The sequence below is a fragment of the Ranitomeya imitator genome, chromosome 10, assembly GCF_032444005.1.
Source record: "Ranitomeya imitator isolate aRanImi1 chromosome 10, aRanImi1.pri, whole genome shotgun sequence".
Classification (NCBI taxonomy): domain Eukaryota; kingdom Metazoa; phylum Chordata; class Amphibia; order Anura; family Dendrobatidae; genus Ranitomeya; species Ranitomeya imitator.
Genome location: NC_091291.1, coordinates 29,454,046 through 29,481,040, shown reverse-complemented (window position 1 = coordinate 29,481,040; position 26,995 = coordinate 29,454,046). Strand labels below are relative to the sequence as shown.

Genomic DNA, 26,995 nt, shown 5'->3' with positions numbered 1-26,995 from the left:
GTGTGTGTATACAGTGTGAGTGTATATACAGTGTGTGTGTGTATACAGTGTGTGTGTATATACAGTGTGTGTGTGTACAGTGTGAGTGTATATACAGTGTGTGTGTGTACAGTGTGAGTGTATATACAGTGTGTGTGTATACAGTGAGTGTATATACAGTGTGTGTGTGTATACAGTGTGAGTGTGTATACAGTGTGAGTGTGTATACAGTGTGTGTGTATACAGTGTGAGTGTATATACAGTGTGTGTGTATACAGTGTGTGTGTGTATACAGTGTGAGTGTATATACAGTGTGTGTATACAGTGTGAGTGTATATACAGTGTGTATGTGTACAGTGTGAGTGTATATACAGTGTGTGTGTGTGTACAGTGTGAGTGTATATACAGTGTGTGTGTGTATACAGTGTGAGTGTATATACAGTGTGTATGTGTACAGTGTAAGTGTATATACAGTATGTATGTGTACAGTGTGAGTGTATATACAGTGTGTGTGTGTACAATGTGTGTGTGTATACAGTGTGTGTGTACAGTGTATACAGTGTGTGTGTACAGTGTGTGTGTGTATACAGTGTGTGTGTATACAGTGTGTGTGTGTACAGTGTGTGTGTGTGTATACAGTGTGTGTGTGTATACAGTGTGTGTGTGTATACAGTGTGTGTGTACAGTGTGTGTGTGTATACAGTGTGTATGTGTACAGTGTGTATGTGTGTACAGAATGTGTGTACAGTGTGTGTGTGTATACAGTGTGTATGTGTACAGTGTGTGTGTATGTGTGTACAGAATGTGTGTACAGTGTGTGTGTATACAGTGTGTATGTGTACAGTGTGTGTGTATACAGTGTGTATGTGTACAGTGTGTGTGTGTGTATGTATGTGTACAGAATGTGTGTACAGTGTGTGTATGTATACAGTGTGTGTGTATACAGTGTGTATGTGTGTATACAGTGTGTATGTGTATACAGTGTATATGTGTACAGTGTGTGTGTGTGTGTGTATGTATGTGTGTACAGAATGTGTGTAGTGTGTGTATGTATACAGTGTGTGTGTATACAGTGTGTGTGTGTGTACAATGTATACAGTGTGTGTACAGTGTGTGTGTGTGTACAGTGTGTGTATATACAGTGTGTGTGTGTACAGTGTGTGTATACAGTGTGTGTGTGTATACAGTGTGTGTGTGTATACAGTGTGTGTGTACAGTGTGTATGTGTACAGTGTGTGTGTGTGTGTGTATGTATGTGTGTACAGAATGTGTGTACAGTGTGTGTGTATACAGTGTGTGTGTATACAGTGTGTATACAGTGTGTATGTGTACAGTGTGTGTGTATACAGTGTGTATGTGTACAGTGTGTGTGTGTATGTATGTGTGTACAGAATGTGTGTACAGTGTGTGTATGTATACAGTGTGTGTGTATACAGTGTGTGTGTGTGTATACAGTGTGTATGTGTATACAGTGTATATGTGTACAGTGTGTGTGTGTATGTATGTGTGTACAGAATGTGTGTAGTGTGTGTATGTATACAGTGTGTGTCTATACAGTGTGTATGTGTGTGTGTGTACAGTGTATACAGTGTGTGAGTACAGTGTGTATGTGTGTGTATATACAGTGTGTGTGTGTATACAGTGTGTGTGTGTATACAGTGTGTGTGTGTGTGTATATACAGATACTAGTAGATACTAATGTATCTAGTGTATCTGTGTGTGTGTATATACAGTGTGTGTATACAGTGTGAGTGTATATACAGTGTGTGTGTGTATACAGTGTGAGTGTATATACAGTGTGTGTGTGTATACAGTGTGAGTGTATATACAGTGTGTATGTGTACAGTGTGAGTGTATATACAGTGTGTGTGTGTGTACAGTGTGAGTGTATATACAGTGTGTGTGTGTATACAGTGTGAGTGTATATACAGTGTGTATGTGTACAGTGTAAGTGTATATACAGTGTGTATGTGTACAGTGTGAGTGTATATACAGTGTGTGTGTGTATACAGTGTGAGTGTATATACAGTGTGTGTGTGTATACAGTGTGTATGTATACAGTGTGAGTGTATATACAGTGTGTGTGTGTATACAGTGTGAGTGTATATACAGTGTGTGTGTGTATACAGTGTGAGTGTATATACAGTGTGTGTGTATACAGTGTGAGTGTATATACAGTGTGTGTGTATACAGTGTGAGTGTATATACAGTGTGTGTGTGTATACAGTGTGAGTGTATATACAGTGTGTGTGTGTATACAGTGTGAGTGTATATACAGTGTGAGTGTATATACAGTGTGTATGTGTACAGTGTGAGTGTATATACAGTGTGTATGTGTACAGTGTGAGTGTATATACAGTGTGTATGTGTACAGTGTGAGTGTATATACAGTGTGTGTGTGTATGCAGTGTGAGTGTATATACAGTGTGTGTGTGTATACAGTGTGAGTGTATATACAGTGTGTATGTATACAGTGTGAGTGTATATACAGTGTGTGTGTGTATACAGTGTGAGTGTATATACAGTGTGTGTGTACAGTGTGTATGTGTGTGTGTGTACAGTGTATACAGTGTGTGTGTACAGTGTGTATGTGTGTGTATATACAGTGTGTGTGTGTATATACAGTGTGTATGTGTGTACAGTGTGTATGTGTGTACAGTGTGTGTATGTATACAGTGTGTGTGTATACAGTGTGTATGTGTGTATACAGTGTGTATGTGTATACAGTGTATATGTGTACAGTGTGTGTGTATGTATGTGTGTACAGAATGTGTGTAGTGTGTGTATGTATACAGTGTGTGTGTATACAGTGTGTATGTGTGTGTGTGTACAGTGTATACAGTGTGTGTGTACAGTGTGTGTGTGTGTATATACAGTGTGTGTGTGTGTGTATACAGTGTGTGTGTGTGTATATACAGATACTAGTAGATACTAATGTATCTAGTGTATCTGTGTGTGTGTGTATATACAGTGTGAGTGTATATACAGTGTGTGTGTGTATACAGTTTGAGTGTATATACAGTGTGTATGTGTACAGTGTGAGTGTATATACAGTGTGTGTGTGTACAGTGTGAGTGTATATACAGTGTGTATGTGTACAGTGTGAGTGTATATACAGTGTGTATGTGTACAGTGTAAGTGTATATACAGTGTGTATGTGTACAGTGTGAGTGTATATACAGTGTGTGAGTGTATATACAGTGTGTGTGTGTATACAGTGTGAGTGTATATACAGTGTGTGTGTATACAGTGTGAGTGTATATACAGTGTGTATGTATACAGTGAGTGTATATACAGTGTGTGTGTATACAGTGTGAGTGTATATACAGTGTGAGTGTATATACAGTGTGTGTGTACAGTGTGAGTGTATATACAGTGTGTGTGTGTATACAGTGTGAGTGTATATACAGTGTGTATGTGTACAGTGTAAGTGTATATACAGTGTGTATGTGTACAGTGTGAGTGTATATACAGTGTGTGTGTGTATACAGTGTGAGTGTATATACAGTGTGTATGTATACAGTGTGAGTGTATATACAGTGTGTGTGTGTGTATACAGTGTGTGTATACAGTGTGAGTGTATATACAGTGTGTGTGTGTATACAGTGTGAGTGTATATACAGTGTGTGTGTATACAGTGTGAGTGTATATACAGTGTGAGTGTATATACAGTGTGAGTGTATATACAGTGTGAGTGTATATACAGTGTGTGTGTGTGTATACAGTGTGAGTGTATATACAGTGTGTGTGTATACAGTGTGAGTGTATATACAGTGTGTGTGTGTATACAGTGTGAGTGTATATACAGTGTGTGTGTGTATACAGTGTGTGTGTATACAGTGTGAGTGTATATACAGTGTGTGTGTGTATACAGTGTGAGTGTATATACAGTGTGTGTGTGTATACAGTGTGAGTGTATATACAGTGTGTGTGTGTATACAGTGTGAGTGTATATACAGTGTGTATGTGTACAGTGTGAGTGTATATACAGTGTGTGTGTGTACAGTGTGAGTGTATATACAGTGTGTGTGTGTATACAGTGAGTGTATATACAGTGTGTGTGTGTATACAGTGTGAGTGTATATACAGTGTGTATGTGTACAGTGTGAGTGTATATACAGTGTGTGTGTATACAGTGTGAGTGTATATACAGTGTGTGTGTGTGTATACAGTGTGAGTGTATATACAGTGTGTGTGTATACACAGTGTGAGTGTATATACAGTGTGTGTGTGTATACAGTGTGAGTGTATATACAGTGTGTGTGTGTATACAGTGTGAGTGTATATACAGTGTGTATGTGTACAGTGTGAGTGTATATACAGTGTGTGTGTGTACAGTGTGAGTGTATATACAGTGTGTGTGTGTATACAGTGAGTGTATATACAGTGTGTGTGTGTGTATACAGTGTGAGTGTATATACAGTGTGTATGTGTACAGTGTGAGTGTATATACAGTGTGTGTGTGTACAGTGTGAGTGTATATACAGTGTGTGTGTGTATACAGTGTGAGTGTATATACAGTGTGTATGTGTACAGTGTGAGTGTATATACAGTGTGTGTGTATACAGTGTGAGTGTATATACAGTGTGTGTGTGTATACAGTGTGAGTGTATATACAGTGTGTGTGTGTACAGTGTGAGTGTATATACAGTGTGTGTGTGTATACAGTGTGAGTGTATATACAGTGTGTGTGTATACAGTGTGAGTGTATATACAGTGTGTGTGTATACAGTGTGAGTATGTATACAGTGTGAGTGTATATACAGTGTGTGTGTGTATACAGTGTGAGTGTATACAGTGTGAGTGTATATACAGTGTGTATGTATACAGTGTGAGTGTATACAGTGTGAGTGTATATACAGTGTGTGTGTGTATACAGTGTGAGTGTATACAGTGTGAGTGTATATACAGTGTGTGTGTATACAGTGTGTATGTGTATATACAGTGTGAGTGTATATACAGTGTGTATGTGTATATACAGTGTGTGTGTATACAGTGTGAGTGTATATACAGTGTGTGTGTATACAGTGTGTGTGTATACAGTGTGAGTGTATATACAGTGTATATATACAGTGTGAGTGTATATACAGTGTGTGTGTATACAGTGTGAGTGTATATACAGTGTGTGTGTATACAGTGTGAGTGTATATACAGTGTGTGTGTATACAGTGTGAGTGTATATACAGTGTGTGTGTATACAGTGTGAGTGTATATACAGTGTGTGTGTATACAGTGTGAGTGTATACAGTGTGTGTGTATACAGTGTGAGTGTATACAGTGTGTGTGTGTACAGTGTGCGTGTATATACAGTGTGTGTGTGTACAGTGTGAGTGTATATACAGTGTGTGTGTATACAGTGTGAGTGTATATACAGTGTGTGTGTATACAGTGTGAGTGTATATACAGTGTGTGTATACAGTGTGAGTGTATATACAGTGTGTGTGTGTACAGTGTGAGTGTATATACAGTGTGTGTGTGTACAGTGTGAGTGTATATACAGTGTGTGTGTGTACAGTGTGAGTGTATATACAGTGTGTGTGTGTATACAGTGTGAGTGTATATACAGTGTGTGAGTGTATATACAGTGTGTGTGTACAGTGTGTGTGTGTATACAGTGTGTGTGTGTATACAGTGTGAGTGTATATACAGTGTGTGAGTGTATATACAGTGTGTGTGTACAGTGTGTATGTGTGTACACAGTGTGGGTGTGTATACAGATACTAGTAGATACTAGTGTATCTAGTGTATGTGTGTGTGTATACAGTGTGTGTGTGTGTATACAGTGTGTATGTATGTGTGTATAGTGTGTATGTGTGTGTGTGTGTACAGTGTGTGTGCGTATAATATATGTGTGTGCACAGTGTGTATATGTGGGTACAGCAGCTATATGTGTGTGTATACAGTGTGTGTGTGTGTGTCAGCGCCATCTGGAGGAATTATTGATTTTTGCTGCTTTTCTAGCGCAGGGATTTTCCGCTGGATACAGACAAATTCTCTCAGGAACAAATTGGGAACAAATTTCTACAAAGCCGATTCAATGCACCCTGCAGTGTGATCTTTGTGTTTTGAGTGAGAGTGTAAAGGTACCGTCACACTTAGCGACACTGCAGCGATACCGACAACGATCCGGATCGCTGCAGCGTCGCTGTTTGGTCGCTGGAGAGCTGTCACACAGACAGCTCTCCAGCGACCAACGATGCCGGTAACCAGGGTAAACATCGGGTAACTAAGCGCAGGGCCGCGCTTAGTAACCCGATGTTTACCCTGGTTACCATCCTAAAAGTAAAAAAAACAAACACTACATACTTACCTACAGCCGTCTGTCCTCCAGCGCTGTGCTCTGCACTCCTCCTGTACTGTCTGTGTGAGCACAGCGGCCGGAAAGCAGAGCGGTGACGTCACCGCTCTGCTTTCCGGCTGACCGACGCTCACAGTCAGTGCAGGAGGAGTGCAGAGCACAGCGCTGGAGGACAGACGGCTGTAGGTAAGTATGTAGTGTTTGTTTTTTTTACTTTTAGGATGGTAACCAGGGTAAACATCGGGTTACTAAGCGCGGCCCTGCGCTTAGTTACCCGATGTTTACCCTGGTTACCAGCGAAGACATCGCTGAATCGGTGTCACACAAGCCGATTCAGCAATGTCTGCGGGAGTCCAGCGACGAAATAAAGTTCTGGACTTTCTTCCCCGACCAGCGACAGCACAGCAGGGGCCTGATCGCTGCTGCCTGTCACACTGGACGATATCGCTAGCGAGGACACTGCAACGTCACGGATCGCTAGCGATATCGTCTAGTGTGACGGTACCTTTAGCCAAGAGGAAACCTGTGCTACTCACTGAGCCACAGCGCTACCCACCGAGCCACGAGCTGCTTAATGAGCTACCATGCTGCTTAGTCTGTGCTTTCCACCGATTCACCCTGTTTACCACCAAACCACTGTTATGCAAATTGAGCTACCCTGCTACCCGCTGACCAACCCTTCTTATCACCGAGCCACCCTGCTGCCCTCTAATAAACCTTGCTGACCAGCCCTACTGCTCACTGAGCCACCATGCTATTCCTTGAGCCACCTGGCTACCCACTGACAAACCCTGCTGCCCACCAAGCCACCATGCTACTCCTGTACTGACAAACCCTGCTGCCCACCGAGCCACCATGCTACTCCTGTACTGACAAACCCTGCTGCCCACCGAGCCACCATGCTACTCTTTGAGCCGCCTTTCTGGCCACTGAGCCACCATGCTAACCTCGGTGTTGCTCATTGAGACCTACGTATTGATTATCTTAAGAATGGAAAGTTGCTCATGTGCAGATTTCTCTATTCACTTCTATGGGAGATCCAACAATAGCTGAGCAAGCAAAGCGCCATAAGAGTCTGCAGGGGAGCTGTATACAAAAAACGGCAGCAGACGTATAGTCAGCAGCTGCAGTGCTGTTCCATGTTACTTTATTGTAGATGCATTGGATCAATGAAATCTGTTCACATTGGCACCTCTGGCGCATGGTGCCGCCCTCTGCGCCCCGCCTCCCAGCGGATCAGTGGGTGTCATTAGCACAACACGTTTTTTGGATTTTTCGATTCGTAGCTGTTCCACATTGATGGAAGTAATAGACGATTGTGCGACAGTTACCCGGCTTGTGATTCACGTCCTCGGCTGATTGGTGTTGGTTTCGCCGCTTGTACAGTTGTCTTTTGTTACTTCCTCAGGTGTTCAGACGTCAGTCAAACCATGCAGGCGGCGGAGGAGGCCTGTGCCCAGCTGGAAGACGAGCTGCTGTGTAAGTTTGGACGTAATGTTAATACACTATGCTTGTGTGCTGACCACTTTTATCTTCTGTCATATACAGCAATTTTACACGAGCTGAGTTTGATGCCCACTGCTGACAGATCAGTCATGTGAAACTGTAAATGCCGCTCTGTTGATGCATAAGGCATAAGATAATCCTTTGCCATATGCATGAAAGAAATTTCTGCGGCAGTTCTGCAACTCCCTTCCGCGGGTATAACACATGCAGAATTGGCATGCGTATTCCCGCTAAACACTAGCTACAGATCGCTTGGAAAAATGTTTGACAGGTTGGTCACAATTGTCAAACATAGTGTTTGACAAGTGTGACCAACTTTTTACTATTGATGTTGCCTATGCAGCATAAATAGTAAAAAGATATAATGTTAAAAATAAGAAAAAAAATCGTGATATTCTCACCTTCTGGCGGCCCCCGCAACCTTCCCCGCTCCTCGCGAAGCTCCCGGCAGCTTCCATTCCCAGTGATGCCTCGCGACAGTGACCCCAGATGACGTAGCATCACGCGAGACCGCTACGTCATCACAGGTCATTGTCGCAAGGCATTATTGGGAACAGGCGCATCACGAGGAGCGGGAAGGCTGCAGGGGCCGCCGGAAGGTGAGAACATCATGATTTTTTTTATGTTCATTCTTAATTATTTTGTTTTTATAGGTATATGGTTCCCAGGGCCTGGAGGAGAGTCTCCTCTCCTCCACCCTGGGCACCATCCGAAGATCATCCACTTACTTTGCGCATGGAGGGCATAGCCCTATGCGGGAAGTAAGCGGATCAATGCATTCCTATGTGTGTGGAATCGCCGTGATTCCGCACAAAGAATGAGCATGCTGCGTATTTTTCCGCGCTGCGATTCCGCCGCGGAAAAATACGCAGCATTAGCACAGCATTGTGCTGTGTTGTGTGTGCGTTTTTGCTGCAATTTCGCTGTGAAAAAACGCGGCAAAAATGTATACAATCTGCAACGTGTGCACATAGCCAAAATGCCACTCTGTTGCTGCATATGGCAAAAGATAATCCTTTGCCATGTGCATAAACAGAGCAGAATTTTATCACATCACTGATCTGTCAGCAATGGGTGTCAGACACAGCTCAGCTTTGCTGATTTGGATTGGTTGGGGTCTCAGCTCTCGGAAATAACCATTGTAAAAAAAACACAGGCGAGCTGAGATCAGTTGGGTGGTCTGTGTTTGATGCCCGCTGCTGACAGATCAGTGATGTGAAACTGCAAATGCCACTCTGTTGATGCATAAGGCAGAAGATAATCCTCTGCCTTAGGCATGAACAGAGCAGAATTTAATCATGTCACTGATCTGTCAGCAGTGGCCATCAAACACTGCTCGGCCCTGCTGGTTTGGATTGGTTAGGGTCTCCTCTCTCGGAGTGCTGAAGTGAGGGGTAGGAATGGTCAGCCGAGCTCTGATCTTCTCTGATAGCTAAGGACAGACTCCATAAACTTCTGATTGGGGTTCGTCTGGGCTCTTTTGCTACTAATGCCCAATGGACCCCGACTGTTTCGGCTTCGTATACTCCTTAACGTTCCAGTAATCCCATCCTTCTTCTCCCTGTAGTTTGTGAAGATTGCCGCTTGTACTTCAGAGACTCCTGCGCCCAACATGGAGCACCAACCTTTATCTTGGACACGCCGGTTCCAGAAAATGTACCGTCTCGTGCTTTACTTTCTCTGCCAGAAGGACTGGTGGTCAAGGAAAGATCTCAAGGAGGCTTCGGTGTCTGCTGCACAATTCCCATCATTCCCCGTGGTTGCATTTTTGGCCCATACGAAGGCGACATAATAATGGATAGGAGCGACTGCACTGTCTACTCATGGGCGGTATGGGTTCTTCTTTATTTCCAGGATTTTTTTTTTAAGTATCTTATATGTAACAAATCCTGTAAAGGGGAGGCTAATTATCAAGGTCCTAAAACCTGAGGAGCCGCAAAAAGGTCCCTCTGCTCATGTTGTATATGTGAGATTTGGGAGGTCCAGTTTCAGATTTTGGATTGGCGCTCAGAAGTTTCGCCTCTTTTGAATTAATTTATTGAGTTCTAATATAATATTTATTTAAAGGGGTTATCCCCATCTTCATTGGTGGAAATTTGTTTGGCAAGAGCTTGAGTTTTTCAATTTACTGCTAATTAAAATTTTCAGCCGTTTTTGAGATATTAACAATTTTTGCTGTTGTTGCCGAGGAGAACGACCACCTCTGTTTGCTAATTTGTAAGCGCTGCGCTGAAGCTGGTCAGGATTAGGAGGTAACGGCGCGCATCAGCGATTCTGGTTGGCTTCTAGTCAGTACTTACAAGCTCGATAGAAAAGAGCTTGTAAGCACTGCAAGCTCTGTTGTCCAGTAGCTGTGGTCGGTCTCCAAGGCAACAAACCGTAAACAAAAGAAAAGTGTGAATATCTCAAGAACGGCTGAACATTTTAATAAGCAATAAATTGCAAAAGTGCTTGTATTTACAAGCTCTATCCAAAAATCTCCGTTTATGAATATGGAAATGGTAGCCAGTGACATCACAATCCCCAATCTCCAAACAAATGACATCACTCTTCCTAAAATCGAAGTAATGACATCAGTGTTCCTAAAATAAGACTGATGACATCACCATTCTCCCAAAAAATGACTTCAGTCCTGTTTTAGGAACAGTGATGTCGTTACTTCTATTTTAGGAAGAGTGATGTCATTTGTTTGGAGAGTGGTGATGTCACTAGTTCTATTTTAGGAACAGTGATGTCATTACCGCTGTTTTGGAGAGTAGTGACCTCCATAAAGAGCAGCTGGCATGCAGAGAGGTGTGAGCCGGCGTAACCTGACACATTACAATATTGCTATAAAATCACTACACTCCACATCTAAAAAACAAAAACTTATCATTTACCGTACATTTTTGCTTCTTATATTGTTGCTTATATATTTTTTTATTTTTTATATATTTTTGCTTAATTTTATAGTTGTATTTTTTATTAGTATATGTGTAGTTTTGCTTATATTTTTATCATTTTTTTTTTTGCTTTTAATTGTATTTTTTGCCTTTTGTATATTTATATATTTGCCTCTTCTGATTATTGATCGTGCAGATTAGGGAAAACGGATCCTATTTTTACATTGATGCCAGCGATGACTCCAAAAGCAGCTGGATGAGGTAAGTCCTGACATTCGCAAGAAGACCCCAATATCGGGAAAGATTATTGGGGGGAGGTAACGTGGAGGTGCACATATGCACTTGTGTCTTTTTTTTTATTTTATTTTTTTTCTAAGATATGTGGCGTGTGCATCCACGGAAGAGGAACACAATCTGACCGTGTTTCAGTACCAGGGGAAAATCTACTATCGGGCGTGCCAGCCTATTCCTTCGGGCACGGAACTCATGGTGTGGATCGGGGAGGAGTATGCCAGGACCCTGGGGCTCAAATTAGGTAAACATGATTGGCATTATGATGGTGGTCTTCAGGATCTCCCCTCTGACTATTACCTATCGGGAGGTCTGCCGACAGCACAGCTCACCCCGACCAAAAATAACAGGAGAGGAGTCCACTTGGCATGATCAATTCGAGTCCATGGGTCTTTAGTGGCCTCCACTTTCATTTCTGGAGTAATTTCCGCCACTTTTATGGCACAAATTATGATGAATTTGACTGCCAGGCTTCACCACGTTCCATCCCAGCTCCAGAACTGGTGTAAAAACACCAGAAGTCTCAACATTTTTGCCCAACTTCGAGTTGACCAAAAATTTTGTGACCTTTTGAAGGCCAAAAAAAACCCCAGCAAATTCTGACGATTTGAAGCCGTAGTGTATATTTCTTGGATATTTAGAGGGATTTGGTCACTTTCTTTATTATGGACCTGATTCATTATTGCATTTGGGCCTTTTTTGTCTATTTTTTTTTGTTCACCAAATTTTTCGTTTTAAGATGTCACTTTTTTGCCTTTTGTTCTTAGGTGAACATTTTAAATATGAGTTTGGCGAGAAGGAACTTCTGATGAAGCTTTTTCAAGACTTGCAATTGAAGAGCCTCGATTCTTTACCCAATCGCATATCTACCCGAAGTCAGTACGCGTGCAACAATATGGTCACCCCTTTAATACAGTCCCACAAACAGAATTACCCAGTAAACAATATCGGCCATTCTTCATCTGGCTTTCAGCTACTTGAGGGAACTCAGAACTTGGTAAGCCTTGGTCGTGCCCAGAGCCGTTATTGGACTTTTTTTGGTTTTCAAGGCGACGCCTACGGTCGAATTATGGATAAAACAAAGATTATTTGCAAACTTTGCGGCGTCAGGCTTTCGTACAGTGGCAACACCACTAACTTGAGGCAGCATCTTATATATAAGCATAGGAGGGAATACAATGAACTAGTGGGAACCCAGGGAGCAGTGGTGGAGCCACAGAAGAACATTGACTCAGCCTCTCCTCGTGAGCTGCCATCCAGGGCTGTTGTGACCCCCACTGTCGGGAGAACCACCAAAGCTGTGGCAGATTTTATTGTCCGTGACCTAATGCCTGTTGAAATAATCGAAGGCGAAGGCTTTGTGCAAATGTTGTCCATTCTAGATCCCAATTACAAGTTACCAGCAGCATCTTTCTTGGCTCATACGATCCTGCAAGAGATGCACCTTCAAGCCAAGATGAAGGTGGTGGACTTGGTGAAAAATCTTCTAGATTGCTCCGTCAGTCTCGACCTCTGGAAACATAGCGGCTCACTGTCCTACCTCACACTCACCATCCACTACGTCAACGACGCCTTTGAATCTAAGAATATGGTGCTAACAAGTCGGGTTGTTTCTGAAGACCTTTCCGAAGAAAGCCTGAAGTCGGTACTTCAAGACGTCACGGAGGAATGGGGAATACGGGAGAACACGTTCTTCGCTGTGGGACTCAACAGTCCTTCTGTTAAAATAGCAGCTTCGAAGGTGGGATGGAAGTCTCTGCCGTGTGTGGGACAGGTGTTGAAGAACTGCATTGAAGCTATCCTCCAGCACCATACCATCCAGACCACATTGGATCGGTTCCGACGATTGATAGCCACTATTTTCTCATCTGCAGCTCAAAATGAAGAGTTGACCACTCACGGGCCGGTTTTGAAGGTCCATTTAAAAATGTTCCTGCGGGACGGTACGAAGTGGTACAGCATCTACACTTTGCTGCAGAGCATAGTCGACCATACCAAGTTTTTTAAAAGCTTAATCGAGACCTTGAACGAAGACGGGATTTCTCTGCAGCCAGATGACTGGTCAATACTCCAAGATGTCGTAGATATCCTTAAACCCTTATCCATCGCTACCTCAACCTTTACCAAAGATCAATTTGCCGGATTGTCACTGGTGAAGCCGGTGATCACCAGCCTGTTGTATAAACACTTGGCACCGAACGAGTGGGACTCTGAATTTTCCAAGAACATCAAAAAGGCCATTCACGAAGAGCTGAGTTTTAAGTATTCAAATCTCGAAGTCAATCAGGTTCTCAACTTGGCATGTGCCTTGGACCCTCGTTTCCGTGGCCTTGATTTCCTCAGTCAACCAGACCGAGTAGAGACCCTTCATTTGTTGAAGCTCGAGGCTTCCAGCCTGGCAAAAATAACCACAACCGAACCAATCTGTGTTACACCAGAACCTCAAAACTCAAGACCACCATCCAAAAAAGCCAAGCAGGACTCTGGCATCGAGTTTCTATTGGGAGACTTGTGTAACGTAAGAAATATTTCTGTTAGCACGGTCAACCAGCAGGCAGAGCAGGAGATAAGTAGCTTCCAGACGAGCGAGGCGTCTTCTTTATGCCAAGACCCATTACAGTGGTGGAAGATGCACCACACCCAATATCCTCTCTTGGCACGGGCAGCCCGTAAACTGCTGGCTATCCCTGCCACTTCTGTACCCACAAACTGGTTATTCACAGATGCTGGCCTGGCGGTGTATCGGAAGCGTTCTGCCCTTACTGCCGAACACGTTGACATGCTGGTCTTTCTCAATGGCAATAGGTTATATCTTTGATCGTCTGATGGTTGGTGCTTCACTTTGTGCCTCTCCCAACTCCTACTGTAGCCACCGTTAGCAAGTGGTCCATCATATATCCTCCAGGTCGGATCTAGTGCTTCCACTACTTTCCTAAAACTGGACCCTTGTCCACACCAGTGCATTACTGGACCGAGAATACGACTATGATGATCATCAATTTTTATGTTTTAGTGTCTCACAGCCGGACCAGCTCTCCATCTTTCATTGGTTTCTTAAAGTACCCCCTGGAGCCCTGTCCAGGTACCTATAGGGTGTGATTTGCATGTGGCCAGGCTCGTTGACTTCTAGGATAGCCACTTCCACTAGGTGGCACTAGAGAGCTTTCTTTCCAAAAAAGCATTACCAGTTGCCTAAAAGTATATACAGTGGCATGGAAAAGTTTTGGTACCCCTAGTCAAAATTACTGATATTGTGAACCGTTAAGCAAGTAGAAGATGAAACGATGTCTAAAAGGCCTAAAGTTAAAGATGACACACTTCAATTGTATTTTAGGCAAAAAAAAATATTGGCATTTTTTACATACTAAAAATTACAAAAAGGGAAATGCAAAAGTTTGGGCACCCTTGCAGATTTGTGTGCTCAGATAACTTTGACCAAGGTTTCAGGCCTTAATTAGCCTGTCAGGGTAATGGCTGGATCACGATCATCAATAGAAACGGCCAGGTGATGCAAATTTCCCAGCTTTATAAAAACCCAGCCTCCTCTAACCTTGTGCCAACAAACAGCAGCCATGGGTTCTTCTAAGCACCTGCCTAGCATTCTGAGAATGAAAATGGTGACGGCCACAAAGCAGGAGCAGGCTATAAGAAGATAGGAAAGTGATTTCAAGTTGGCTTTTCCTCAGTTCGACATCTAATTAAGAAATGGCAATTATCAGTGGAAGTCAAGATAAGGTTTGGAAGACTAAGCAAAATTTCAGTGAGAGCTGCTTGTCGGATTTCTAGAGAGACAAATCAGAATCCCCACTTGACTCTAAAAGACATTCAGAAAGATTTAGCAGACTCTGGAGTTGTGGTACATTGTTCTACTGTTCAGAGACCTCTGTAGAAATATGGCCTTCATGGAAGAGTTGTCAGAAGAAAACCTCTCCTGCCTCCTCACCATAAAATTCAGCATCAGAAGTTTGCAAAAGAACATCTAAACAAGCCTGATGCATTTTGGAAACACGTAACATGGACCTATGGGGTTAAACTAGATTTCTTTGGCCAAAAATGATCAAAGGTATGTGTGGAGAAAAAAGGGCTCAGAATTTCAGGAAAAGAACATCTCACCCACCATTAAGCATGGGGTTGGATCAATCATACGTTGGGGTTCTGTTGTAGCCAATGGTATGGGGAACATCTCATGGGGAGAGAGAAAAATGGATTAAATGAAATTTCAACAAATTCTTGGTGCAAACATCTGTAAAAAAGCTGAAGGTGAAAAGAGGACTGATCCTACAAATGGATAATGATCCTAAACTCACATCAAAATCCACAATAGACGACCACAAAAGGCGCAAGCTGAAGGTTTTACAATGGCCCTCACAGTCTCCTGATCTGAACATCAATGAAAATCTGTCACTAGACCTCAAAATAGCAGAGGATGCAAGGCAACCCAGGAATCTCACAAAACTGGAGGAATTTTCCAAGGAAGATTGGCTTACAATCCCTCAAAAGAATTAAAAGACTCTTGCTGGCTACAAAACGTGTTTACAAGCTGTGATACTTTCAAAAGGGGGCACTACTAGGTACTAACCATGCAGGGTGCCCAAACTTTTTTCTTTTTTTAATTTTTAAAATATAAAAGATGACAATATATATATTTTTTCCTCCTAAAATACAAAGGAAATGTGTAATCTGTAACTTTAGGCCTTTTTGAGATCATTTCATCTTCAACTTTGATTCCCTTTTTACAATAACAGTAATTTTTTTTTTTTACCAGGGGTGCCTAAACTTTTACATGCCACTGTATTTGGCATACATTTTCGTTCCTTTTCTAGACAGTATTGTAAGCACAGCCGAAACTGCCTTCCAACCTCAGGACTCCTTTGCATTGACCAGAGCAGAGACCTGCTGCAAAAGAAGTCCAGCTAAATAACTCCTTTAAGCGTTATTTTTAGTGTTGAGCGATACCGTCCGATACTTGAAAGTATCGGTATCGGATAGTATCGGCCGATACCCGAAAAGTATCGGATATCGCCGATACCGATATCCGATACCAATACAAGTCAATGAGACATCAAGTATCGGAAGGTATCCTGATGGTTCCCAGGGTCTGAAGGAGAGGAAACTCTCCTTCAGGCCCTGGGATCCATAGTGAGGTGTAAAAGAAAGAATTAAAATAAAAAATATTGATATGCTCACCTCTCCGGCGGCCCCTGGACTCAGCGCGGGTAACCGGCCGGCTTCTTTGTTTGAAATGAGCGCGTTTAGGACCTGAGAATGACGTCCCGGCTTCTGATTGGTCGCGTGCCGCCCATTTGACCGCCACGCGACCAATCAGAAACCGCGACGTCATTCCTCAGGTCCTAAATTCCTAGAATGAGGAATTTAGGACCTGAGGAATGACGTCGCGGCTTCTGATTGGTCGCGTGACGGTCACATGGGCGGCACGCGACCAATCAGAAGCCGGGACGTCATTCTCAGGTCCTAAACGCGCTCATTTCAAACAAAGAAGCCTGCCGGTTACCCGCGCTGAGTCCAGGGGCCGCCGGAGAGGTGAGCATATCAATATTTTTTATTTTAATTCTTTATTTTACACCTCACTATGGATCCGATACCGATACCCGATACCACAAAAGTATTGGATCTCGGTATCGGAATTCCGATACCGCAAGTATCGGCCGATACCCGATACTTGCGGTATCGGAATGCTCAACACTAGTTATTTTACAATCGGACAAGCCCTTTAAAAGAAAAAATAGATTGTAGTGCGCAGTTTTATATTTGACTAGTATTATATGGGGATCTATATTCCTGATGGTATGGGAACTTACAGTGCTCCCGTTTCCTGCAGTTGTAGTTCCTCAGATGGCCACAAGAGGCAGCTGATATTATGAAGCTAGGGCTGATACTACTGCTGTGTTGATTTTTATGCCCTAACTTTATTTAAAATGTTATACATGCAGTGTTTACTAATGCTTTAAAGGGTTGTCTACCATTCTGAGATTGCTTTTTCTTGCTGAAATACATGTATATGATGCTAAAAATTATTTTTGCAATGGGGTTTCATTACCAGTTTTGCACTGTTTGGCTTTTACAGGCTCTCTGTTTCCCTGCACAACTTTGATGCCCAGAAAGAGACAGATAAGAGTTACAAACCTCCCATCGGACCATTATATTCGGCTCACTGATGGATTCTCAGTTAACTCCTTCTACAGCCAGCAATAAACAGTGCAACACAGAAGCTATAGGATGCAAATGGGGCAAAGTTTTTAATGAAACTCAGGGGCAAAAATAATTTTTGGTCAAAAATGCATTAAGGTAAAAAAAAAAAAAGTCCAGAAATTTACAATAAGATTTTTATTTTGCTAAAGTTTATGCGCAGAACACAAGGAGGGGGCGATCAGCTAATGATGCCTTCCTTCTCATCTGTACCCATTTACTATTCGGTGCTTCCGGAACCGTATTCGCACTTTTGGCTTCTCCGTAGTCGGTGACGTTTTTGGAAACTATCAGGAAACTGATGTTGATGGATCTTAAAGTTAAAGATCTGTAATCAGAAGGCAGCCTGCTTGATGACAGTTTCCATTTAGCAAATTTGTTTTTTAGCAAGTCCTTCCTTATTTCAGTGAAGGCATGATGGGAAAAAAAAACCTAAAATCCTGCTCTGTTACATTTATGGAATATGTCGAGCTTCCCTTGCGGTGATGATAAAACTACTGTGTTGGTTAAGTACATGGCTATTATCACTGACAGTTTATCTTAGTTGTTTATTGTGTGCCTGAAATTCACCAATTATGTCATAGGAAGTTCAGGCAGATATTTTACCCAGATACTTTACACTGCAGCTCTGCTTCTTCTCATTGGCTTCTGAGTCTAATCACGAGCCCACCAGAAGTCACCAAGTCACTAAATACAAACTTCATTTTAAAGATGAAGAAGTGGAAGTTTTGATATTTTCAACTTTTAAACACTAGGGGGAGCAGCTGCTGAATTTTGCCATGGAACCCTAGTGAACTGCTAGCTCGCTTTACTACTGTCGTAAATGTGGGCAGGGTCTGCTCACGTGTGTGACATCACTGCTCCCCTTTTGGGCGTTTGCAGAAGGGTAAGGGAGGATGAAGTTTAGGCTCACAGTGCGGAGACAATTTGTTGGTGGTCAGTCTTGTCAAGGATGGCTGAAGGCACGAAATCTGTTAGTTGACGTTGAGCTGCTCACGCTGTCGCATATGATAGGACTAGATACATGGCTCTGCCATGTCGGTGTAAGGCCTCATTCAGTTGGCTCAGTGGTTAGCACAGCAGCCTTGCAGCGCTGGAGTCCTGGGTTCTAATCCCACTCAGGACAACATCTGCAAAGAGTTTGTATGTTCTCTCCGTGTTTGCGTGGGTTTCCTCCGGGTTCTCCGGTTTCCTCCCACATTCCAAAGACATACTGATAGGGAATTTAGATTGTGAGCCCCATTGGGGACAGTGATGATAATGTGTGCAACCTGTAAAGCGCTGCGGAATATGTTAGCGCTATATAAAAATAAAGATTATTATTGTTATTATTATAGTTGTATGTGATGCGGAGACGTCTGATTGAGGCATTTCCCAGAACTGGTGCAGCAAGAAAAGTCTTGGAGACAAGAATGGGAGGTTTGGATTATGGAGGATATTTTTCTTAGATCATTAGCAGAACGGATAGGGTGGTAGATGGATAGATGTGGAGGAGATGTAGGGCGGTGCAGCACTGTGCAGAGGATGGATAGGGTGGTAGATAGATGATGGAGGAGACGTAAGGCAGTGCAGAACTGTGCAGAAATTAGTAAGGTGGTAGACAGATGAGGGAGGAGTTATAGGGTGGTGCAGCACTGCGGATGATGGGTATGGTGGTAGATAGATGAGGGAGAAGATGTAGGGCACTGCAGCACTTTGCAGAGGATGAGTTGGGTGGTAGACATATGAGGGAGGAGATGTAGGGCAGTACAGATGATGGGTAGTGTAGATGAGGGAGGAGATGGAGGGCGGTGCAGCACTGTGCTGATGGGTATGGTGGTAGACAGATGAGGGAGGAGATGTAGAGCGATGCAACACTGCAGAGGATGGGTTTGTTGGTAGATGAGGGAGGAGATTTAGGGCAGTGCAGAGGATGGGCGGGGTGGTAGATGAGGGAGGATATATAGGGCGGTGCAGCACTGTGCATATGATGGGTATGGTGGTCGATAGCTGAGGGAGGAGATGTAGAGTGATGCAACACTGTGCAGAGGATGGATTGGTAGGTGAGGGAGGAGATGTAGAGCAGTCTACAGGATGGGTTGGTAGGTGAGGGAGGAGATTTAGGGCAGTGCAGAGGATTGGTTGGTTGATAGATGAGGGAGGAGATGTAGGGCAGTGCAGAGGATCGGTTGGTTGGTAGATGAGGGAGGAGATGTAGGGCAATGCAGAGGATCGGTTGGTTGGTAGATGAGGGAGGAGATGTAGGGCAGTGCAGAGGATGGGTTGGTTGGTAGATGAGGGAGGAGATGTAGGGCAGTGCAGAGGATGGGTTGGTTGGTAGATGAGGGAGGAGATGTAGGGCAGTGCAGAGGATCGGTTGGTTGGTAGATGAGGGAGGAGATGTAGGGCAGTGCAGAGGATCGGTTGGTTGGTAGATGAGGGAGGAGATGTAGGGCAGTGCAGAGGATGGGTTGGTTGGTAGATGAGGGAGGAGATGTAGGGCAGTGCAGAGGATCGGTTGGTTGGTAGATGAGGGAGGAGATGTAGGGCAGTGCAGAGGATCGGTTGGTTGGTTGATGAGGGAGGAGATGTAGGGCAGTGCAGAGGATCGGTTGGTTGGTAGATGAGGGAGGAGATGTAGGGCAATGCAGAGGATCGGTTGGTTGGTAGATGAGGGAGGAGATGTAGGGCAGTGCAGAGGATGGGTTGGTTGGTAGATGAGGGAGGAGATGTAGGGCAGTGCAGAGGATGGGTTGGTTGGTAGATGAGGGAGGAGATGTAGGGCAGTGCAGAGGATGGGTTGGTTGGTAGATGAGGGAGGAGATGTAGGGCAGTGCAGAGGATCGGTTGGTTGGTAGATGAGGGAGGAGATGTAGGGCAATGCAGAGGATCGGTTGGTTGGTAGATGAGGGAGGAGATGTAGGGCAGTGCAGAGGATCGGTTGGTTGGTAGATGAGGGAGGAGATGTAGGGCAGTGCAGAGGATCGGTTGGTTGGTAGATGAGGGAGGAGATGTAGGGCAGTGCAGAGGATGGGTTGGTTGGTAGATGAGGGAGGAGATGTAGGGCAGTGCAGAGGATGGGTTGGTTGGTAGATGAGGGAGGAGATGTAGGGCAGTGCAGAGGATCGGTTGGTAGATGAGGGAGGAAATGTAGGGCAGTGCAGAGGATGGGTGGGGTGGTAGATGAGGGAGGATATATAGGGCGTTGCAGCACTGTGCATATGATGGGTATGGTGTAGATAGCTGAGGGAGGAGATGTAGGGCGGTGCAACACTGTGCAGAGGATGGGTTGGTAGATGAGGGAGGAGATGTAGGGCGGTGCAACGGATGGGTTGGGAGGTAGACTGAGATGAGGCAGGTAATGGAAGGCAGTGAGACTTTAAAAAAAAAACAAAACAAACTTTTCGGCTTTGTGCCGCCTGTGCCCGCGCGGGCCATGGAGAAGCCTGTGGGTCCAGTTGGATGCCGAATGATGAGTATTAGTTTATTTTAATCCCCCTGGCAACACACTTTTTTTGCCCAGAAAACTCCTTTAACTTGATATTTTTATGGCATGGTAAATGGATACAAAGACAAGTGTTGGAACACTGGGATGCGAAGATCTGTGGTGCTGTAGGACAACTTTGATAGAGCTAACATTTGTCTACGTGGCTTACACACTGTGACATGCAGCGTTGGGACTCGTTCAGATGTCGGTTGTTCACGCATCCTGTACGCGTTTTCCACCCTCCCGCTTTGTACATACAAGCGACGACTGACTGTTACATGAACTTCTACTAGTGCGTATCTAGATTGAAGGACCATAAAAGACTGAGGCGACTGTCGGATAGATGGCTGCGCTACGGTGGAGATATGGATGATGTGATCAGGAGAATGAGCTTTAATTACTTCCATCTTCCATGACCCCGAGCTATGTGGTTGCTCTTGGTCGTCTATTGTTATCTCGTTCATCTGTATTGAGCGGATGAAGTGTGCGAGATAAATATTTTACATTCTCCTGCCTGTAAATCAGTATTCATGGTTTTCATATTGCAGCTCCCCGTGACCCACTTATTGTATTTCTGAAGCTTTTCTGCCTAGTTTAACCCAACTACCGAGAGTCCTCGTTATATATTATATTTTCCAAATCCTTTATTAGGGAATTTATAGATTTAAAGGGGCTCTCCGGTGACAAAAAGTTGTCACCGTTCTCCTTACTGATTAGTGGGGGTTCCACAGCTGGGACGTGCACCAGTCGGCAGAACGGGGAAAGTTTATCCCAGTTTGAGCACTTTTATCCTTGTTACAAAATGGAGCTGCAGAACAGATGCCCCACCACCTCTCCATTTGTTCTTCATGGGGCTGGTGGAAAAAGCTAAGTGCAGAACTCTAGATCAGTGTTCCGCAACTCAAGTCCTCAAGAGCCACCAACAGGTCGTGTTTTCAGGGTTTCCTTAGTATGGCCCAGGTGATGGAATTGTTGCCTGTCTAGGTGATGGAATTCTCACCTGGGCAACACTAAGGAAATCCTGAAAACACGACCTGTTGGTGGCTCTTGAGGACCGAACTTGGGGAACACTGCTCTAGATAGTTGGTGTGTGTATATGCACTGGCGTTCCATTCTGAGAGAAGTAAGATGGCCGTATATCTCAGGCGAGGATCGGAGTGCAATGCTGGGACTGGCCGTTGGCTCTCATGATCCAAGTGTGACTGCATATATTTCTATGCAGCTGTCACGCTCTGGTCAGGAGAGCAGACGGCCAGTCCAAGCATTAGGTTACGACTCTCACCCGTGGTATATATTGTTTGACTCTTCCCTTAGAATGGAAAAGCCAATGTGCATGGCCAACCATCTGTGGTGTTGTAGAGCTCTTCACTTGGCTTTTTCCGGAAGCCTTATGGAGAAGGAATGGAGAGGTGGTGGGCATCTGTCTTGCCACTCCAGTCCGAGCATTGCGTTGAGATCCTCGCCAGAGATATACACCTGTCTGAGTCTTTCCCAACGATGATACAAGTGATTTGTTTTGTTGGTGTGGGTCCTAGTGGTTGGCTCCCCACTGATCGTTAACTTCATCACCCCACACCTCTTGACCTCTTGCTTGAGTGGGGTACGGATGTAATGGAAAGCATAGGCTTCATATTGAATCCGTACTCTGAGCTGCACACTTCTCGGGGGAAGGTGGTATATTAGTAACTGGTTGGACCCTCACCGACCTGTTGTACTTTTATAAAGGTGATTAATTAGAACAAACCAAATACTAATGTTACTTTTTATGGAAAAAATCTAATTAGGCTTAGATGAGCCGTTTGGGGGACAAAAATGCAACCACTAAAAGCAGTATCGACTGGAAAGGTTCGTAGAAAGTGGAGTTTGTACTCACCTGGCGGAGTTGGGTGAACGCACAACACCTGTAGATTTGTGGCCCCACGGCTGGAGAAGAAAAATGTCTTCCAGATGATTAATAGGATAGGAGGACGATATCATGTTGACCGTATATGAGAAGCCTTTTGTGTTTCAAAATGGTTCTTTATTGTCCCAACGTGTTTTGTCCTTGGATCTTCGCCTTTCTCAAGGTGAATAATGAGGCATCGACACGTGTTAGGCAATAAAGAGCCATTTTGGAACACAAAAGTCTTTTCGATTGTGACAACGCGTTTCGGCACTGGAGTGGCATCTTTCCTAGGGTGAAAAATAAGCCGTTGAAACGTATTGGGCAATAAAGCACCAACTTGGAACACAAAAGTTTTCTCAGTTGTTCCAACGCGTTTCAGAACTGGAGCGGCGCCTTTCCCAAGGAGAAAAATGAGGTGCTGAAACGCGCTGGGACAATAAAGAACTATGTTGGAACACAAAAGGCTTCTCGTTTACCGCAGCCTATCGTTCTCTACTATTCAGCTTACATGACCAATTGTTTCAGGAGTTAGTGTTGTAGTGTTGACTCCTCTATGTTTCCGACTTGTTCCCTTTTGGAAGAAACCGAGAATCGCATGTTGGGGGCTCGTCCGGGATCAGGTTCAAAAGCTACTTCAACAGTCTTCAGGTCATATCACCATTACACGGAGATATGATTCTCAGTAAGACCAAGTTGTCCTACTATATAGCAATAGGTGGTGCCAATTTATAGTACGTTTTATTATGCAGGTTGATGCACTTTGTTAGATTTTTTTTTACTTTCATGAAGTCATCTTTTCTTGCTGCCTATAATAGTCCATGTTTTATTTTTCCAGTCCTGTGTAAAATACTTAAAAGTTGAACTATCATTTCTCTGGGCAGTTAGGTCCCTGATATAAGGCCCAGTTATGGTATTGTATAGATGGTGTTAATGTCTATTGTATTGATGGAGAAATATATAATTTTCTTTATGTATGTGTCACAGGAAGATGGTTCATTTGTCTGCTCATTGTGTTTACCAGGCACACAACAGTGCCTACCCCTGTACACTAAAAAAGAGAGGTTGGAGATGGCCGGCCCATGCTACCATTACACTGCAAAACCCAAGTGTTATGTTCTTTGATGCTTTCATTTTTGCCTTTTTTTGTAATTGTCATTAAACATTTTGCATCGTCAGCCTTTTATAGCCGGTGTTGCACTGAAGAAAGAATTAACTGAGGATCTGCCAATGATCTCTTTGATTTTTATAACTTCTCTTCCTTTTTGAGGTCCTGTCCGTTGATTTATAAGGCCTCGTTAAGACTTTTTTTTTTCTTTTTACGTACGAGAAAAACTGTTCTAGTTTCATCAGTGATTTTGATAAGGTTTTCATAACTTTCTTTTGAGTTTAGTCCCAACTTCAGTCCTCAGGAGCCACCGACAGATCATATTTTATAGTATTTCCCAGGTGCTAATTTCATCATGCAACACTGAGGATATCCTGAAAGCCGTGACCTGTTGCTGGCTCTCGAGGACTAAAGTCGGGGAACACGGCCTTGGACTACACTCAGAAAAACCAACGTCTGAACGAGTCAGTAGAGTTATAAACTTTCTCACTGATAGATTTTCAGTGAACTCATTCTGCAGCCAGCTATAAACTGTGCAACAGAGGCTGTAGAATTCAAAAAGTGTAAACCTTTTTTAATGAAGCCCAATTGCAAAAAAGGCGATACTTTATACATGGCTGCACTATAATTATGATATTTGCTATAAAATGTACCTAAAATTGATCTGTAAGGAATTCCAAACTAGGCGAGTGTCAAGCAATGTGCATGAAATTTCAAGTTGGCAAGAATCCACCTCTCAGCGCCTCGAGCCTCCGTATAGGTATCAGTCCTTATTAGTTACTGTTAACTAAATCCTTCTTTGCACTATATAGTATATAATTTTTAGTAACTTGTCCTGATTTAAAATGTGCTAATCTTGTACCGATCATAAGTTACAACATGTCCTCTGCTCCATTCACATCCGAAGCTGCAGGTGAACTTTTGGAGGCGGCCACAGCCGAGCAGACATTGTACAGGTCACTGGACCAGCAGAGAGCAGCAGTGACTTGTGAAGTTCAGCAGCTGAGAGTTAACAGGAAAGCAGCAGAATTGAAAACGATCACTGGGTGGGAAAAAAGGGGTCAGTTTTGTCTGTAGTACCTTTCACTGTAATTTATTTTTCTGAGAGCTGGTCTCCAGTGATAAGCGATCGTCATTGGATGATTTTTTTTATTATACTGTTAGTTTTATTTATTTTTTGTTGTGTGTGTGTATTTAGGTCTTATGTGTTTCATGAAGATGTCGCGTACACAGTAATTTAGAAACCAAAGAAATGTGTGAGCACTGGAACGAAAGACCTCCTCGCTTCCCTTTTTTACACGATCTTGTTCATTGCATGTTAGTCGGAATGTTACATTGTAAATTCTTTTAGAGAATTCTAGATGAAATTTTTTTTTTTACAAACGGTAATTCGAGAGGGGGATGCTCAAAAGTCATTTTAAAACATACCTTAAATCGGTGGCCAAAGTCAAAATTCCTGCTCAGAAAAGACTATCTTTTCATTGAAAGTGTACCTCCAGCTGGCTTAAAAAAGAGTTGTCCAGTCACTTAATTCTTTTTTTTCAGGCCAGTGACAAAGCTCGCTTGGCTAAACATTGCTATATTTCTCAGTTAAATGGGACCTGAAAACTATTGCGACAAGCAAGTAGGCCAAAAAAAAGTCCAACTTTTCGCGACTTAATTGCAACCCCGATGTAGCAGACAAGTAGAGACTGATCTTTGAATTCACAACCTGTTTCGCCAATTTGCTTCAACCTAGGGTTTAGAATGGAGTAAGGTAATAAACATAAGCGATCTGTTGTTGATCCTGTTCTGACCTTTCCTGGATCGCTATCCAGTTTCTGTACTTCTAGCCGCTTTCGACAGGAATGACAGCAGCCAATCCCTAGACGCAGTTTTGCTCCCTTTAAATTAGTAATACATATTTATAGTCAAAATGTAGCTTATTCTTTTCTTTTTTTAGAAAATTCTAGAAGCATTTTCTTGCCTAAAGGCTCCCAGATATACTAAATATCCAGTTAATTTAAAGAAATGAATAGAAAGAGAAGGAGGGGGGAGATGAAGCTGCAGGATTTCTCCTTCAGTCCATCTGAGAGTTCCTGCTGTGAGAGGGGAGGAAAGAGCAGAAGGAGGAGACATCAAAATATACAGCGCTGCTCTCATTCAGCAACAGCAATAGCTAGTATAGAAGGAGCATTTATAAAGGAAAAAACATCCCCAATTTTTGGGCTGGACAACATCTAAAGGTTCTCATAGACATTAGATAAATGGCCCCGCTCTGGTTGTTTTAAATGGCCAATGTGGCATTCCAAAATAAATCACTATTGGGGGAAAAAAAAGGACTACGTGTTGCATTCTTTAAAAGTCTCCAAATATGATGAAACTGAAAAAAACAAAAACACTGAAATAAAAAAAATCTATATATTTTACAAAACTTCTCTTGTGGTTTTTTAATAGCACGGCTCGCTTATTAAATACACACATGGCTGAATCCATTGCTGACACTTGGGCAATGATATTCCTTGGGCGCGAGGCGCAACAGCTGGAAGTCGGAGAGGAGTCGCTAAACGGCGCAGGAGGATTAAACAAACAGTCACGTAACAGAATTTTCTCTCAACTCTCGTCCTTGTCGTGGAGTTTATTATTCCTTTGTCCCGGCATGAAGCTGCTTCAATTTTGGAACAGTGGGGGTCTAAACGACATTTTTGTCTAAAACCCAAAAAATAAACCCATGCTGCTTAAATCTGAGCCCCCGCTGAGTGTTCTTGAAGGTTGGTTGACTTTATTTATATCTCTACCACCATGGAAAATGACTACATCTCCAGCGTAAATAATACCTGCAAAATCTCGGTAAAAACACCCGCTAAGTGGCGCTGACATCATACGTACTCGGATCACAGAGGATAAAGAGGTGACTCGATAAAACCTTAAGAGGCGCATCATTGTCTCCTTAACTGTACTGGTCTAAGGAATCGCTATTATATTGTGTCTTCATTGAGTAGTCATAGCAATAAGACTGACCGATTATCTCCTCGTCATCGGGAAGGAGATATTAAGTCAGTTGTGGATGTGTTGGAGAAATGGGCAAAAAAAAAAAAGGATCGGAGCAACTTTGACGGTGACCAAAATTTGGGAACGAGACAACTATGTGAGAGCATCTCCAAAACGATAGGCCTTGTGGGTTGCTCCTGGAATACAGTAGTAATTCCTACCAAAATTGGTCCAAGGGAGGACAACCAGTGAACTGGAGAACCTTGTATAGAAGCCTACCTACAGTACTTGGCAGTGCAGATCCTTTCCATGTGCCCGAAGGAGCTAATAGCTGATTTTTAAGAGTGTCTGGTGTTGGACCTCCACCAATCCAATACTGATGACCAAAGGATGGGTCAATCAATAT

General features: G+C 43.2%; 1 protein-coding gene across 1 annotated transcript in view; it reads left to right on the top strand.

The window, feature by feature from the left end:
* Positions 1-16,097, top strand: part of LOC138651332 (E3 SUMO-protein ligase ZBED1-like) — a 19,731-nt gene extending 3,634 nt beyond the window's left edge. The window contains exons 2-6 of the mRNA XM_069741443.1: positions 7,686-7,756; positions 9,351-9,613; positions 10,862-10,926; positions 11,043-11,200; positions 11,724-16,097. Of these exons, the coding sequence (XP_069597544.1) occupies positions 7,708-7,756; positions 9,351-9,613; positions 10,862-10,926; positions 11,043-11,200; positions 11,724-13,774 (2,586 nt within the window). The 5' untranslated portion in view covers positions 7,686-7,707 and the 3' untranslated portion in view covers positions 13,775-16,097. The remainder of the gene's footprint in view (positions 1-7,685; positions 7,757-9,350; positions 9,614-10,861; positions 10,927-11,042; positions 11,201-11,723) is intronic.
* The last annotated feature ends 10,898 nt before the right edge of the window (positions 16,098-26,995 follow it).